Here is a 13,286-nt window from a genome sequence, read left to right on the forward strand (position 1 = left end):
TTAGGAACATCTAGAATACCTGGGTCACTCATTCCCATATGGTATTACTTGGGCTATCTACAGATTAGGGATGGTAGAATTTGTTTAATTTTTGCTTCTGTCTCCTTTCTTCAACATGAATTAAACGTGAGCCATTTTCAAAGTTTAGGCCAGTTCCTGCAAGTTCCCTTTGGTCATCCCCTCCTTTCTATTACCATATTCTTGCTTTCTCTCTGAGACTTCCCATATTCCTTTGACAGGGTCTGTTTCGTGGTAGAGTAGGCCTCCAGTCTCTGTGTAATGCCTCAGATTGGCCACATGCTTTATTTAAAATTTTAGATTCCTATAGTTAGTCAGATATTGTACATTTTGGGAATCATCTAATAAAGGAACCCCTGAGGTCATGAAATTTGAACTTTGTGAACCACTCAAGGCTTATGGGAGAAAATAGAGACTATTGGCACCATGTGATTGGTTATTCAGCCTTAGGAAGGCTGCAGAGAGAAGAGCTGGTGGTATGCGGTATTGGAGGTCATGAAAAGGGAGTGTATGTTGATGGGAGAAGGCAGTAAGGGAGTCAGTTGGAGTTTTGATTAGGAGTGCTGGGTAGAGTGTGCTGTTGAGAGGTGGGGGGTAAGGCAAATGCACCAGAGAACCTTTTGAGGTCAAGGGCAAAGATGGTAGAGAAGACACCTTTCTAAATGAGATAAAAAGGTTTTATATAAACAAAATAGCCTAATAATCATAAATCATTGTACCTGAATCATAAACATATTGCCGAAAGTGTGAAGTTTCTAAACTCTTCTCCTGTCATTAAGTAGTCATGGGGAATACCTCAGATTTCCATGCAGTTTCCCTTCTATTATAATGGAATTATCTCAACAAAATATTGTATTTTGGCTAACTAAATATTGGCTTCCACAGCTTTGAGTAGTGCAGACTTAGTAAGCAGTTTTTGGTTCAGTCAAGCTCACTGATGCCAGGAAGAGATTATGAAAGCCACAAGTTATGTATATAAAGTTTTGGAAACTATCTACTCTGGGAAATAAATATGCTCTTCAGTTCGAACGTCTTTTCCCCTCTTGTCCCCCTATCTCCACTACCCCTAACATGAAAAGGAGAATCATAGTTTGGATCAAAGCAAGAGAAAATCCCAAATCTTTATCTAAGCAGTTTGAGCCTTTTAAACTGAATTTTTATTTTTTTCTAAAAAGCTTAGAGTCTTAAAATCCACTTGTAAATACCAAATCCTCCGCAAGCTTTCTGCAAAGTTGACAGATAAATTGGTAAAATAACACCGTGTTCCCCTCAGATCTACTGGATGTATGAACTCCTGGTGAAAATTACTGATAGTGTGTGCTTCAACCTATGTAATCAAATAGCTGATTGTTTACCTTATTCATGCAAATATCAGTTTAGGGCTAGGAGTGCTGTTCATTACTACTAAATGTGTTTTGTGCACATATTTGAAATTATTTGTTGTTTTGTATTTGAAATATGTGTATCTTAAATATTCTTTCTGGGTGAAATTTGCTCTATTTAAAGGACCACAAAAGGCTGTCCATCCTGTGATAACCCTTTGTCGGTGTGGGGGGTGGGAGGGTCTGAGTGGAGCATGGAATTTTGTTTGGGGTGGGACTACTGGATCTATGCTTATACCTTATGGAGCCAATGTGTGGAGTCAAAAACTACTTGTGTTCCAGCCTATAGACTTTCAAAGTACTGGTTTTCATATATAAAGCCCTCAACATTTTAGTGCCAGATTAACTTAGAGGTCTGATCACCCATCTCTGACTGATCACATAATCGGTGCTTATCCTGAATGTTGGAACTTGGTTTCCCAAGCTTTTGGGTGCTGGTTGCAGGGCACTTTAGGTGGTGGAGTCTCATGGAATTCGCTCCATGTGGAAATACAATTAAACATAAACTTGGCCATAGTAAGAAAAATCTACAAGACTCACTTCTTTGCACAGGCCTTCTCAGCTGATTAAATTCTGCTTTCCTAGCTGAGTGGTAAAGCTGAAAGCAACAGGGATCATGATGTTCAGTCTTACTGAGATCTTGACTATCTCTGTTTAAGCCAGATACCACATTCCTGGGTGCCAAAAATGCCTGTAATAATAATAATGTAATTATGGACCTGAATAGCAGCAGTTTTGGAGGGGCAGCACTACAGCCAATAAAATGCCTGTCTGTGGGGGGGTCGAGTTCCTTTGCAAAGCATGTTTCACTGAACTGTTAAATCAAAATCTAACCCAGTTACCTTATCCATAATTTTAAGTATTCCATGTACAACTTGATTTTGGCTTATCGGTTTTTTTGTCCCTTTGATTATGTATTTTTTTCTTTATTCACAGAAAAGGCAAATTTGCTTAAACATCCTCCAGTTGCTATTTTGCCTCTTGGGACTGGCAATGATTTAGCAAGGTGTCTGAGATGGGGAGGAGGTAAACACACGTTAAAATATATTGCATTACGTTGTTACAAAAGAAACAGAAGTTTACTGAGAAAATCTACTTGCAGCATTGATTTCTCTCTTATAATGTGTGAAAACCCATTGTCAATTTTATTTCTTTTGCCTCTTGGAATGAATTGTGAGTGTAAATATGGAGTAAAACTAGATTTTTGACTCTAAATGGCACATCAAAATTCCTTATGGATAGTAAGGTCCATATTCTATTACTTTGCTTGTAATTCCCATTAATGTCAATCAGAGCTCTATAGTCTGAAGGAGAGTGCAATATGATCATGGAGCTTTAAAATTGCCTGGCTTTTTACCATCTTTATTGCAGTTATTCACATGATGAGTACATTATGAAACAGTAAGCTTAAATGTAGGGAGGGGGTTTACTGCAAATGGCTAATAGTTTATTGTTTTTAATATATTCAGAAATATGAAAGAAAAATGCAAGTGTCAGGCCACACTAAATAGTAGCTTTGAGATGACTGTTCTTCGTTGTACATTGCCTCTTCTCTCATCCCGGTGAAGATTCCAGACAATCAGTGTGTTGGTGCCATCTACCAGGAAGCAAGGAGGCAAAGACTAGTGAAAGCAAGAGGATATGTAAAGTTAGACCTTCAATATCCTTTGCCTCTTTTCCTGGAAGCATGGAACCTACCTCTCAGGTCTTTCAATAACCGCTTTCCATTCATGGAAAGATGAAAAAAGAAGAGCAAGCACAACCTGAAGAAGAGGGACAAGAACAGGAAGGACTCAGCCAAGACTAAGCCCCTGTCTGGTGGCTGTGTACCAGTTGCACAGGCTTACAACATCAAAAAGGATGTTGGAGAGACCCCTTCATGGGATCCAGCTTTGCAAGCTTTCTTTCATCAGGGGACTAATAGCTCTAGCTCTGATTCCTTATTCCATCTAGACCCAGGGGTTTGATCCCAACCTGCTGGTGTCCAGTGGATTTAGTTTGGAATCCAATGCTGATTCCATTTCAACTCTCCCTCGGTCATTTCAGTCTGAATGCTGTCCTGTTTCTGGTGCTCCTTCTGCTTCTGCTGCTCTTTCCTTCTGTTTCCCTCACTCCTCATGCCTAAAATGTAAGTAATTTACAGGGATTATTTTATCTTCCCCATCTTCTCTATCCGTCATTGGTTCCTGGGTGCAGATCTTTGTAACCCCACTCCAGTGTTGGCAATGCAGTGGCTTTTCTTCCTGCTCAGTGGAGAGTGCTTCTAGACACTCTCTTAGCAGTTTGCATCCTGCAGCTGTCTTTCTCACTTCTTCAAAATTGGTCATAGGCGCTTGATTTCTGTCTGGGTTTTCCTCCTCATTACTGGGTATGCATGAGCCCCTCCACCCTACTATTTTCCACTGATGGAAACCTCAAAGAACCATGGCCCACTCTGCAGGAGCAGGAAACAGGACCTCTGCTTATGAAATCCAAGGCAAGCTTGTCATTCATGCCCTCTAACAGATATATAAGTAGCCAGTGAATTGTGGGACAATGACTCCCTCAGATCTCATGACCCCTAAACCTAGATTTCATCTGTCAATTTTCTGTCAAAAATAGCTCTCCTTAGCAGGCACCCCTTCAGCACAGCATGCACATTGCTAGCTCCTGCCTGCATTCCTTTATATATTGGGCATTATGAGTACAGCTCCCACATCTGGTCTTTCTTTGGGATCTTATTTCCCTTTTCTAAAAGAGTAGGTAATAAATGAGTATCTTGATTTTCAGATGTGCTGAGTTCCTACAGCTTCCAGTGGGCTGAAGCAGCTCAGCTATTGTCTTACAGAGCAAGATAGTTTAGGTTTAGCAAGGTTAGTTGCCTCCACTTCCACAGGAGCTGCAGCTCAGATTCACTTTCCATTCCATCTTACTAATTGCAAGTGCTGGACCCACAGACTCAAGTCTCTACATTCTTGCCCTCTCACCAGTGAGAGCAGGAATCTAGAACTCTAGGTCCCAGATCCACAGAGGACTTAGGCATCTACCCCTAAGAGGTAGACACCTAAGCCCATTTTTAAGGCACAACTGGCATCCATAAAACTCCTGCTTTGCTGCCACCTAACTGTGTAGGTGCCTAAACTCACTCAATGCCTAAGTTTTGCAATAAAAGTTCCCTGGCACCTATGTTCCTGCCTCTAGGCATGCACACTGCTGCCTCATTCTAGGAGTCTGGATGCCTGTCTCCTGCCTAAGTCCCAGAGTGATCCTCAAATCAAGGGAAGACAGGTGCACCTCTGCCTAACTTGCATGCAGGGCCTGATATAGTATGCATGTGCAGAGGCCAGGCCCTGCATGCGAGCTAGACAGAGGAACACTTATCTTCCTGTAGTTTGTGGATTGCTAGCGGAGATAGGCACCTCCCTGAAGCCAGGAGTTAGGTGGCTATCTCTGAGGGCTTGGCTACACTTACGGTTTGCAGCGCTGGTAGTTTGCAGCGCTGGTCATCCAGCTGTGTAGGAGCAGCGCTGGTGTGTGGCCACACTCACAGCTACCAGCGCTGGTGTGTGGCCACATTTGCAGCATTTCCAGCGCTGTTGGGAGTGATGCATTATGGGCAACTATCCCAGCATTCAAGTGGCCGCAACGTGCTTTTCAAAAGAGGGGGGTGGAGTGGGGTCTAGTGTGACAGGGAGCGGGGGGAGAGAGAGAGTGGATTTTTGGAGCCAACACTGTGTGTTAGCTTCCTGACTTGAAAAATCAGAACATTTTTCCGACCCCTTAGTCTTAACTCTTAATTGCAAACAGCCTGCAGGCAACAGGACTCCCCACTGTTTCCCTGCCTGCCTCTATTTGATTGTTTACAGCCAGGTACAGATGATCACAGCAAACAGGAGCTTTGTTTGTTTTTTAGATAGCAGCAGGCAACGGAGGAGCTCCACAGAGCTTGTTCACAACAGGGAGGAGGATCTCATTTGATTGTTCACAGATTGATCACAGCAAACAGGAGCTGATAAACAGCTCCGGTAGAAACGGAGCTCCGGAGGTTCACAACAAAACAAAGAGAGGCTGCATAACAAAACAAAGGGAGTAATTTAGTTAAAAGCATTCTGGGATATCTCCTTATTCCCTGGAGGCCAATAAAAGCGCTGGTGTGTGTCCACACTTGATGAGCAGCGCTGGATCACCAGCGCTGCAATCGCTACACCCCAACCCGGCCAGGTGTACAGCCAGCGCTGCAGCCAGGGAGTTGCAGCGCTGGATGTGCCTTGCAGGTGTGGACGGTTACTAATTGCAGCGCTGGAAAGCCTCTACCAGCGCTGCAACTTGCAAGTGTAGCCAAGCCCTGAGAGAGAGGGGTAGGGCTGAGGACACACTCTTCTCATCAGCATCTTAAATTTGCTAGTTTGGGCAGCTCCCTGCCTAGTGTGCTGGCAGTTCACATTCTAAGGTGCCCTTCTCTCCCCATTCATTCTATAGGGAGCTTACGAGCCTGCTCAGTTTTTGTGGATGACAGTGTTGTTCCTGTGATGTTCCACTGAACATTGCAATGCCTAAGGTTCCTCCATCCTTTTTTTCTTTGTTTGTTTAATAGGAATTTCTGTTGGTTTCTGACATTGGGTGGGGCTCATCTTCCTCCTCCTTCGAGGCTGTTTTCCCTCCTGTTTTTCTGTTTTAGCTCAGGCAGATTGTATTGTCTGTTGGTTCATTTGGAACTTCTGTTCTCTTGTCAGTCACTGGGTGAAGTTCATTTTAGTTCTTCTACTCCATGGTGACAGGTTGCCCTTCAAGTGTGTGTGTGTGTGTGTTCCTTTGCTGTGGTATCTCTCCCCATTAGAAGGCTCTTTGGAGAAATCTCAATAGAGTACTTGCTACAATGCTCCCTTCTGAGTTACAATGTCTGTCATTTCAGGGACTTTGCATACTTCCAATGCATGGTAACTGACTGCTGCCCCATCTTTAGACAGAACAATCTGGTAGGTCAGGCTTACCTTCTCCCTAATTTTTGCTTAGATAGTCTCTCTTGATGAAAGATATTTTTAAATCATTTGCCTTTGCTAATAGAAAGAGGTAAAAATAACTATGACATTATTTAAAAATATTGATGAAATTTCTTCCCCAAAATGGGTCTGCTACATGAATAAGCATGCTTATGCTTCTGGAGAAGGAATGGAAGCCTCAATAAATGGTCCTATATAAGTAAGCAGAACATCATTAAGATATCAGTAAGGAATAACACCTGAGAGATTGTCTTGTAGGTACAATTTTAAACAAAAAAGAGTTTTATTAGACTTCTCAAGAACCTTACCCAGCCCCCTTCAGCCAAACGTTTTGCTACAAACTTAGACAGTATGCATATCTCATGCTGCTGTGTCGCAGGAATGGAATTCCACATTTCAGACATTTTGTTCTTAAAGCATCCCTGTTGATGTCCTGTATTTTCTATCCTTAAAGTTAACATGCTGGAGTTGGAGATGCCTAATACAGTGTTTCTCTCAGCTTCTATGACCATTCTTACTGATGCTCTCATTAGATAGCCAAAACTCCCTCTATGGATTTTTTGAGATCTCTGTATTGTCCCTTAGATTTGCTGCTCTTGATGATTTTCTACAGGGCTCAGAGGTTGGACTTACCTCTCCTCTTAGATCCTTTACTTGTAGACCTCAGGCCTAACCATCATTTTTTCCAGATCAGCACTGAGCATGGGGGCAGGGAGAGGGGGGAGAGAGATTGTGAGAACTGCTTTTATCTGTGATGCACCCTCTCTGTGAGAACTATGGCAAAGGTCTTAGTAGGTCAAATACTTGTTCTACAATATTTTCATTCAATAGCACCTTCTCTCTTTGCATCATAGAGAACTTTTTTCAAATATTAATGAGTCAGTTCTCACACATCACCCTGAGATAGATTATTGTGTTCCTGTGATCATTGTGACCACATGAATGAGTCAATGGTGAGCATGAGGCATGGATGTGTGGGGTAACTTGCCGATTGTCTCATGGGAGGTATGTTGCAGTGCTGCTTGCAACAGAGCCCTGTGTGGCTCATGACTTTGTCTGTATGGAGAATCAGATGTTGGTTTCACTTTACGAGCTCCAGACACTCTTTTCCCCAAAAACATTGAGTGCAGCCCCATTCCTCAGTTCTCACATCTATTTTTTCTCCAGTGTGAAAGGGAATGAGAGTTGATACTCCAGCTCAGACTTCTGTTCCCTTATCCTTGGGGAAAGGGGGTTAAATTAAGAGGCATCCTCTCTTTTTCTGCCATCTGCAAGGATCTTTTTCAGTGTTTTGAACTGTCTCAGATCCCATGACAAGTATTCTGGCCTTAGGCCTTAGACCCTTTTACTGGGATCCTGTCTGTGGGACAGGTGAAAAGTTTGTTTCTCTCTTTCCTAAACTCCCTTAAATTCCCTAGAAATTATGCAAGATCAGAGTTTAGAGTGGACATGGCAGTCAGTATCCAGGTTGTTTCCACCTGGCCTTGGAGATTCTGCCCTCCAAGTCCCTGGATCTAGTGATGGTGCACATGTGGACCCTTTCAATCTCCCCTGATTTCCTCTTTCAGGGCCTAGTCCCCTACCTCAACTCCATCTTCCTCTACTTTATGACCTGGAGGATGAATGAAACAAGTTCATAGAGAAAGGAAGAGAATTGACTTTAGTACATGCAAGCCTTGATCAAGAACATTAATCATGGGTCTTGATGGCCTTTTTTAATTGTTGTGCATGCAGGCATACCACACCTTCAAGTTTTTTATTCAAAAAGTCTCACCGTTTCTTTTGCTTAGGTCATCAGTGCCTGAAATTCCCCTCTCTGTGTTCAGGTTTCAGCTATCTTGGCATTCCAGAGTCAAGTGGGATTTTTCATGCCATACTGATGCCTCCATTTTTTTAAGAGCCCTTTTCTTATGGGAACTAGTTTTCAGAAATGTTAGTGCTCAATGAGACTTGCCAACTGTGGTCCAGAATTAGGATATGCATGAAAAGTTTCCTTGCATTTGTTGACTGTGAAAGTGGCTCTATTAATTGTTATACCCCTGTTCAGCTTATTGGATAATTATTGTACTCCCTAATTATCACTGCCCAGTTCTCACTAGCCCTAAATTTATTTTGGAATTCCACATGAATGAGTCTGTGGCCCTGACAACCCTCTGTTTAAATCCCTCCAATTCCTTTGAGAAGAGACTTTTTCTGGGTGTAAAAAGATTACCTGCACCATATACAGCCCATGAGAAGGATGAAGAGTCTGTTTTTCCATTCCCATGAACCAAGGCACAGGTCTCTGGCTTTCATGCAGCTGTGAGTTGTTGACTAAAGTCAATTATTAATCTGATTTGTAGTTGGGGAAGACTCCACCTCTGCCAGTGAAAGCCCACTGTACTCAGGGTATATTTCTTCTTCCTGTGCCGAAAAGGCCAACATAATTTCAGTGGAAATCTGCAAGGCCATTACATGGTGCTTGCCTTCCACTTTCATCATATACTGTCTATCTTAAGTATCAGAGGGGTAGCCGTGTTAGTCTGGATCTGTAAAAAATGACAGAGTCCTGTCGCACCTTATAGACTAACAGACATATTGGAGCATAAGCATTCACATGCGTCTGACGAAGTGGGTATTTGCCCACAAAAGCTTATGCTCCAATATGTCTGTTAGTCTATAAGATGCCACAGGACTCTTTGGTGATGGGTATTTAAGATAGACAGAGTGTGAGTGCCTTCTACTAGGAGGACATTAACAGCAGAGGCAAACTTAGCTTATAAAGCTCCCCAAACCAACCTCCTTTGATCCATCTGTGTGCTATGTCTGATGATTGGCTGGAATCTTCTGCAAGATGAAAGAAGATGGGGACAAATAACAATGGAAAATTACTCACTTGTAATTCAATTTGGCAGGTTCCCTCCTCTTCTCCCATCCGGCAACCTTCTCTCTTTCCCCTTTGTTCTGGACAGAGAGATACCAGCTTGAAATTTACTGATCAGATGGTGGGAAGAGTCAGTGCTCAAATATTCTCAGCCTTTCACTATTCTTTGCCTCCTGGCTTTCTGGTAAACAGCACCGTAACACTGATTTTCTGAACCATCTATAGGATGGGAGAAAAGATAAAACTTCTGCAAACTGAATTACCGGTGAGTGATTTTCCCTTCTCAAAGATACAGACTCCTGGCATGAAGTATAAATAGTGAAACAAGTAACTATGGAACTCAGAGAATCATATGCACTGCTGCTGTATGTGGAAGTTGGCAATATCTAGCTTTATTAGTTCCAAATTAACAGTAAAAATATTCCATGCCACTACATACCAGTGAAGATCACAATTGAAAGAGTCTAGGAGGGGTTTGAATGGCTTTGGACACACTCATTGCAACTGCAGGACTTTGTACCAATCAATGGATGTGATTGCCTGTGTTCATGGCAACTACTATCTGCAGATTGGTTCAAAACATTCACACCTACTTGGTTTTAAAACTAAAGAGGATCTCAGATCTGATGTATTTGCAGAGCTAAAAATAACTGTTGATACTGGTCACCCTCTACAATAACTTTAACATCAAGTAGACCCAGTGCTTGGTGTGGACATATGTTTTTACCGCTGACACTGGTGGTAACCCAGCATGCACGTACTCTTGTCTACATGTACTTAATCTTGCTTTGGAGAAGAAGTAAATCCATGGATCTAGGGTTGCTGCTGCACAGCCATTTTGTCTGACCAGCATATGAAGTTTGTCAATGAAGTCCTCTTTTCCTGTTGTGCAGGGTGTAGCTTGTTGTGGCTCTGCAGAAGGTAATTAAGTCCATTTCTACCCAATACAATGTATGACATAGTATTCTAGTGGAGGGCCTATTTAGTTACCAGAAGTGTCAGGCAAGGGGTCTGCTCATAGGAATAGGCTTCTATATCCCACCTCAGGATCAGGCCTAAGGTATATGCACATTGGGAAGAGGAAGGGAGGATGCATAGAATAAAACTGAATACTCCATTCTTCATTTGTTATACTAACACCACAATTTATTAGGGTTATGCTAAGTAACCCTATGTTCGTGAAAAATCACTGCTATAATTTCTATTTAGAAAACACACATTTCTATTTAGAAAAAACACAGGGACTTGTATTGCTGCTGTCAAAAGCTGAGCATACCAACAGCGAAGAGACTCTTCAGTCTGGAAAGTTCATCCAGAAGTTATCAAAATATGGAAAATATAGTGCTGATCACTATCCTTCTCAGTTCGGAATGGCTTCCAGGCATTTGGTTGTGTTACCACAAATCTCTTTGGAAACTTTGACAAAAGAGATAGACGCATGAACAGAAGTTTTAGTGACACCTTTTAACTCCTCAGCATACTGTCAAACTTTCTTAGGACACTGCATCTGCTCTATCAACCTCTGTACGTATATTTTGAAATGAAAGTATTTTACATGTTAACATTCACTGTATAGCATAAACATGCTACAAAGTTTAGCTTCGTGTTGTCTGAATAGAATCAGGTAACTGCTGGAAAATTCAAGTTAGTAGGTCAAATCTGCTCACAGTTATACTGAGTGTAAATCCAAAGTCTATTGAAATTAGTGGAATTATTTTAAGTTTATATTGATATGGCTGAGTGCAGAAGTTAGCAGTGTATTTACATTTCCCATAATTATAGTTACTGGAAGATTGCTAATGGAGCAAAATATAATTCTGTGCTTCAGGTTTTATATGTGCAGATAAAATTTTCCTAATTACTGGAGTTAGGAGTGGGGGTAACATCAGCAGAGTTTGTCACATTTATTAAAAATCATCATGTTCACCCTTTGCTAGGATATGAAGGTGAGAATTTGATGAAGATCTTGAAAGACATTGAGAACAGCACAGAGATCTTACTGGACAGATGGAAATTTGAAGTCATACCCAATGATAAAGATGAGAAGGGAGATCCAGTGCCTTATAGCATCATCAATAATTACTTTTCTATTGGTGTGGTAAGAAAGTCATGCTTAGCCTTAAGTGATATTTTTTCTGTTCTGAATAAATGTGTGCATGCATGTCTCAGAGTGAAGAATGACTGACTAGAGATTTATGATGTAATTTTGCTAGTAAAATGAATACATAGGTGACTGACAACAATTTACATAAATTTACTTACACATTCAAACTAGAATTATTTCTCAGAATCTTCCACCCACCTACGTATAGAGGAGAAAATCATGTTGTTCTTAATGGTTTATGAGCAGCTGCAGTACTATATTAGGAGTGTCACTATAAAGACTCTATAAAATATAAAAGAATACTAAGCATTATTAACACCTCTTAGTCACCTTGTCTGTTAATATTCACACATTCAAAATCATGCTGAAGAACAGTGTGTGTGGGGGGGTGTTCATTAGTACGTCTTTAAGTATGCTGCTTCTTCCCCTTCCCCTCTCCTTTACCCTCCTGTTCTGCTATCAGATCATCACGGTAGTTCTCAAATAAAGAGAATCTTTTTGGTTGAATCCCAGACATGTGAATTCACAGAATCTTCCATTCTGGAAAGTACTTTGCACCATCTCTTCCATATTATGGCCTGTTTCTGCTCCATGAGAGTTAAAAGGGTGGGGGCGGGGGAGATTGCCATTGACTTTATTGAAAGTAGGATTTGGTTCCTAGGTTTCTTGGATCACCAGTAGGTGGTATGGGTTGTTCTGAAAGGTTCATTCTTAGTACAGGCACTGCTAAGTCTGATTTTTTCCACATCTTCACTGTGGTTTAAACGAATGTCAGTCCAGGTGGCAAAGTTACCCATTATTTGGACAATGCAGCAGCTTCCCTGATAAGTGACCCAGGATATTTGGTGTTTCTTTCTTCAGAGGAGCCCTGGTTGGTCCACAATCTGCTCTCAAATTTGCTGGGTCTCCAACACAAGCTATAGGATACAGTCTCTTCCCCTTTTTTAGCACAGGGGATCTGTGTTCCATTTCTGTGAGGGCAGAGGCTCTGCTAGCTACCAGGCCCCTTCCCAGAAGCTCAACAGCTGGCTCCCTTCCTATGGCTCCCCACTACTGCGGAGCAGGGCTACTCCAGCCCAAAGCAGCTCCTTGGCCCCTTCCACCCTGGTGTGGTCTTTATCCACCCCATCACAGGGATAGAAGAGAATGTTAAGTATGTAAGCAGGTTATGCTATTCATGTTAAATTTTGCTATCTCATATAAATGTGACAAAAGGAATGTTAAGATAAACAGCTTCCCAATTAAGGGTGATATAGTGTGATTATGTATAGGAACTTAGAACTCTACTTTCAGGAAATGCTTGATGAGAGAGAATAGCACATGTGGAGGAAGAAAACAAGCCTGAATGCTGCACTGTCTTGGCTTTCTCTCTTTTCATGCCCGAACACTGAATGCATACCATTTTCACAGGAGACAACAGAAAAGATCCCAGCAACTCAGGGTGGCTCTGCACCCTTCTCCTCCCTTCCCTCTTGTGAAAAGTGGGTGAGCTCCTCCTCTGTCCTCCTTTAATCCTTCAACATCAGGCCTGGGAAGGAGTAGAAGGGGCCACTTCTGGAGTTTCTCTGCCCCAGGCTTGGGGCTGGGGGTTGAAGAGCCCCTGGAAATGGCCTCCTCCAGGGCTGGGGATAGTGAAAACACTGCTACGGCAATGGGAGAGCTTCTCCTGTTGGCATAGCTACCGCCTCTCATGGAGGTGGATTAACTATATTGACCGGGGGGGAGGTGCTCTCCTGTTGACATATGCTGTCTACACCAAGGGTTAGGTTGGTATAACTGCGTTGCTCAGGGGTGTGTCTTTTACACTCCCCGAGTGACATATTAGTATAGACTTGGCCTAAAGAGCTCTAGAGGAGCGGAGGTGTGTGGCACGGCAAGGAACAGAGGGATGGCGGTGGGCAGGGGGTGCAGAATTGATGTGAGGATGGATGGGCAAAGTT

At 42.3% G+C, this 13,286-nt stretch overlaps 1 protein-coding gene across 2 annotated transcripts in view; it reads left to right on the forward strand.

Annotated features, from left to right (window-relative positions):
* DGKB (diacylglycerol kinase beta) overlaps positions 1-13,286 on the forward strand; it is a 534,249-nt gene that overhangs the window by 258,464 nt on the left and 262,499 nt on the right. For both annotated transcript variants that reach the window (XM_045008243.1, XM_045008242.1), the window contains 2 exons: positions 2,337-2,426; positions 11,180-11,340. In XM_045008243.1, the coding sequence (XP_044864178.1) occupies positions 2,337-2,426; positions 11,180-11,340 (251 nt within the window). The remainder of the gene's footprint in view (positions 1-2,336; positions 2,427-11,179; positions 11,341-13,286) is intronic.

Source organism: Mauremys mutica, chromosome 2 (assembly GCF_020497125.1).
Source record: "Mauremys mutica isolate MM-2020 ecotype Southern chromosome 2, ASM2049712v1, whole genome shotgun sequence".
In the NCBI taxonomy this organism is placed as follows: domain Eukaryota; kingdom Metazoa; phylum Chordata; order Testudines; family Geoemydidae; genus Mauremys; species Mauremys mutica.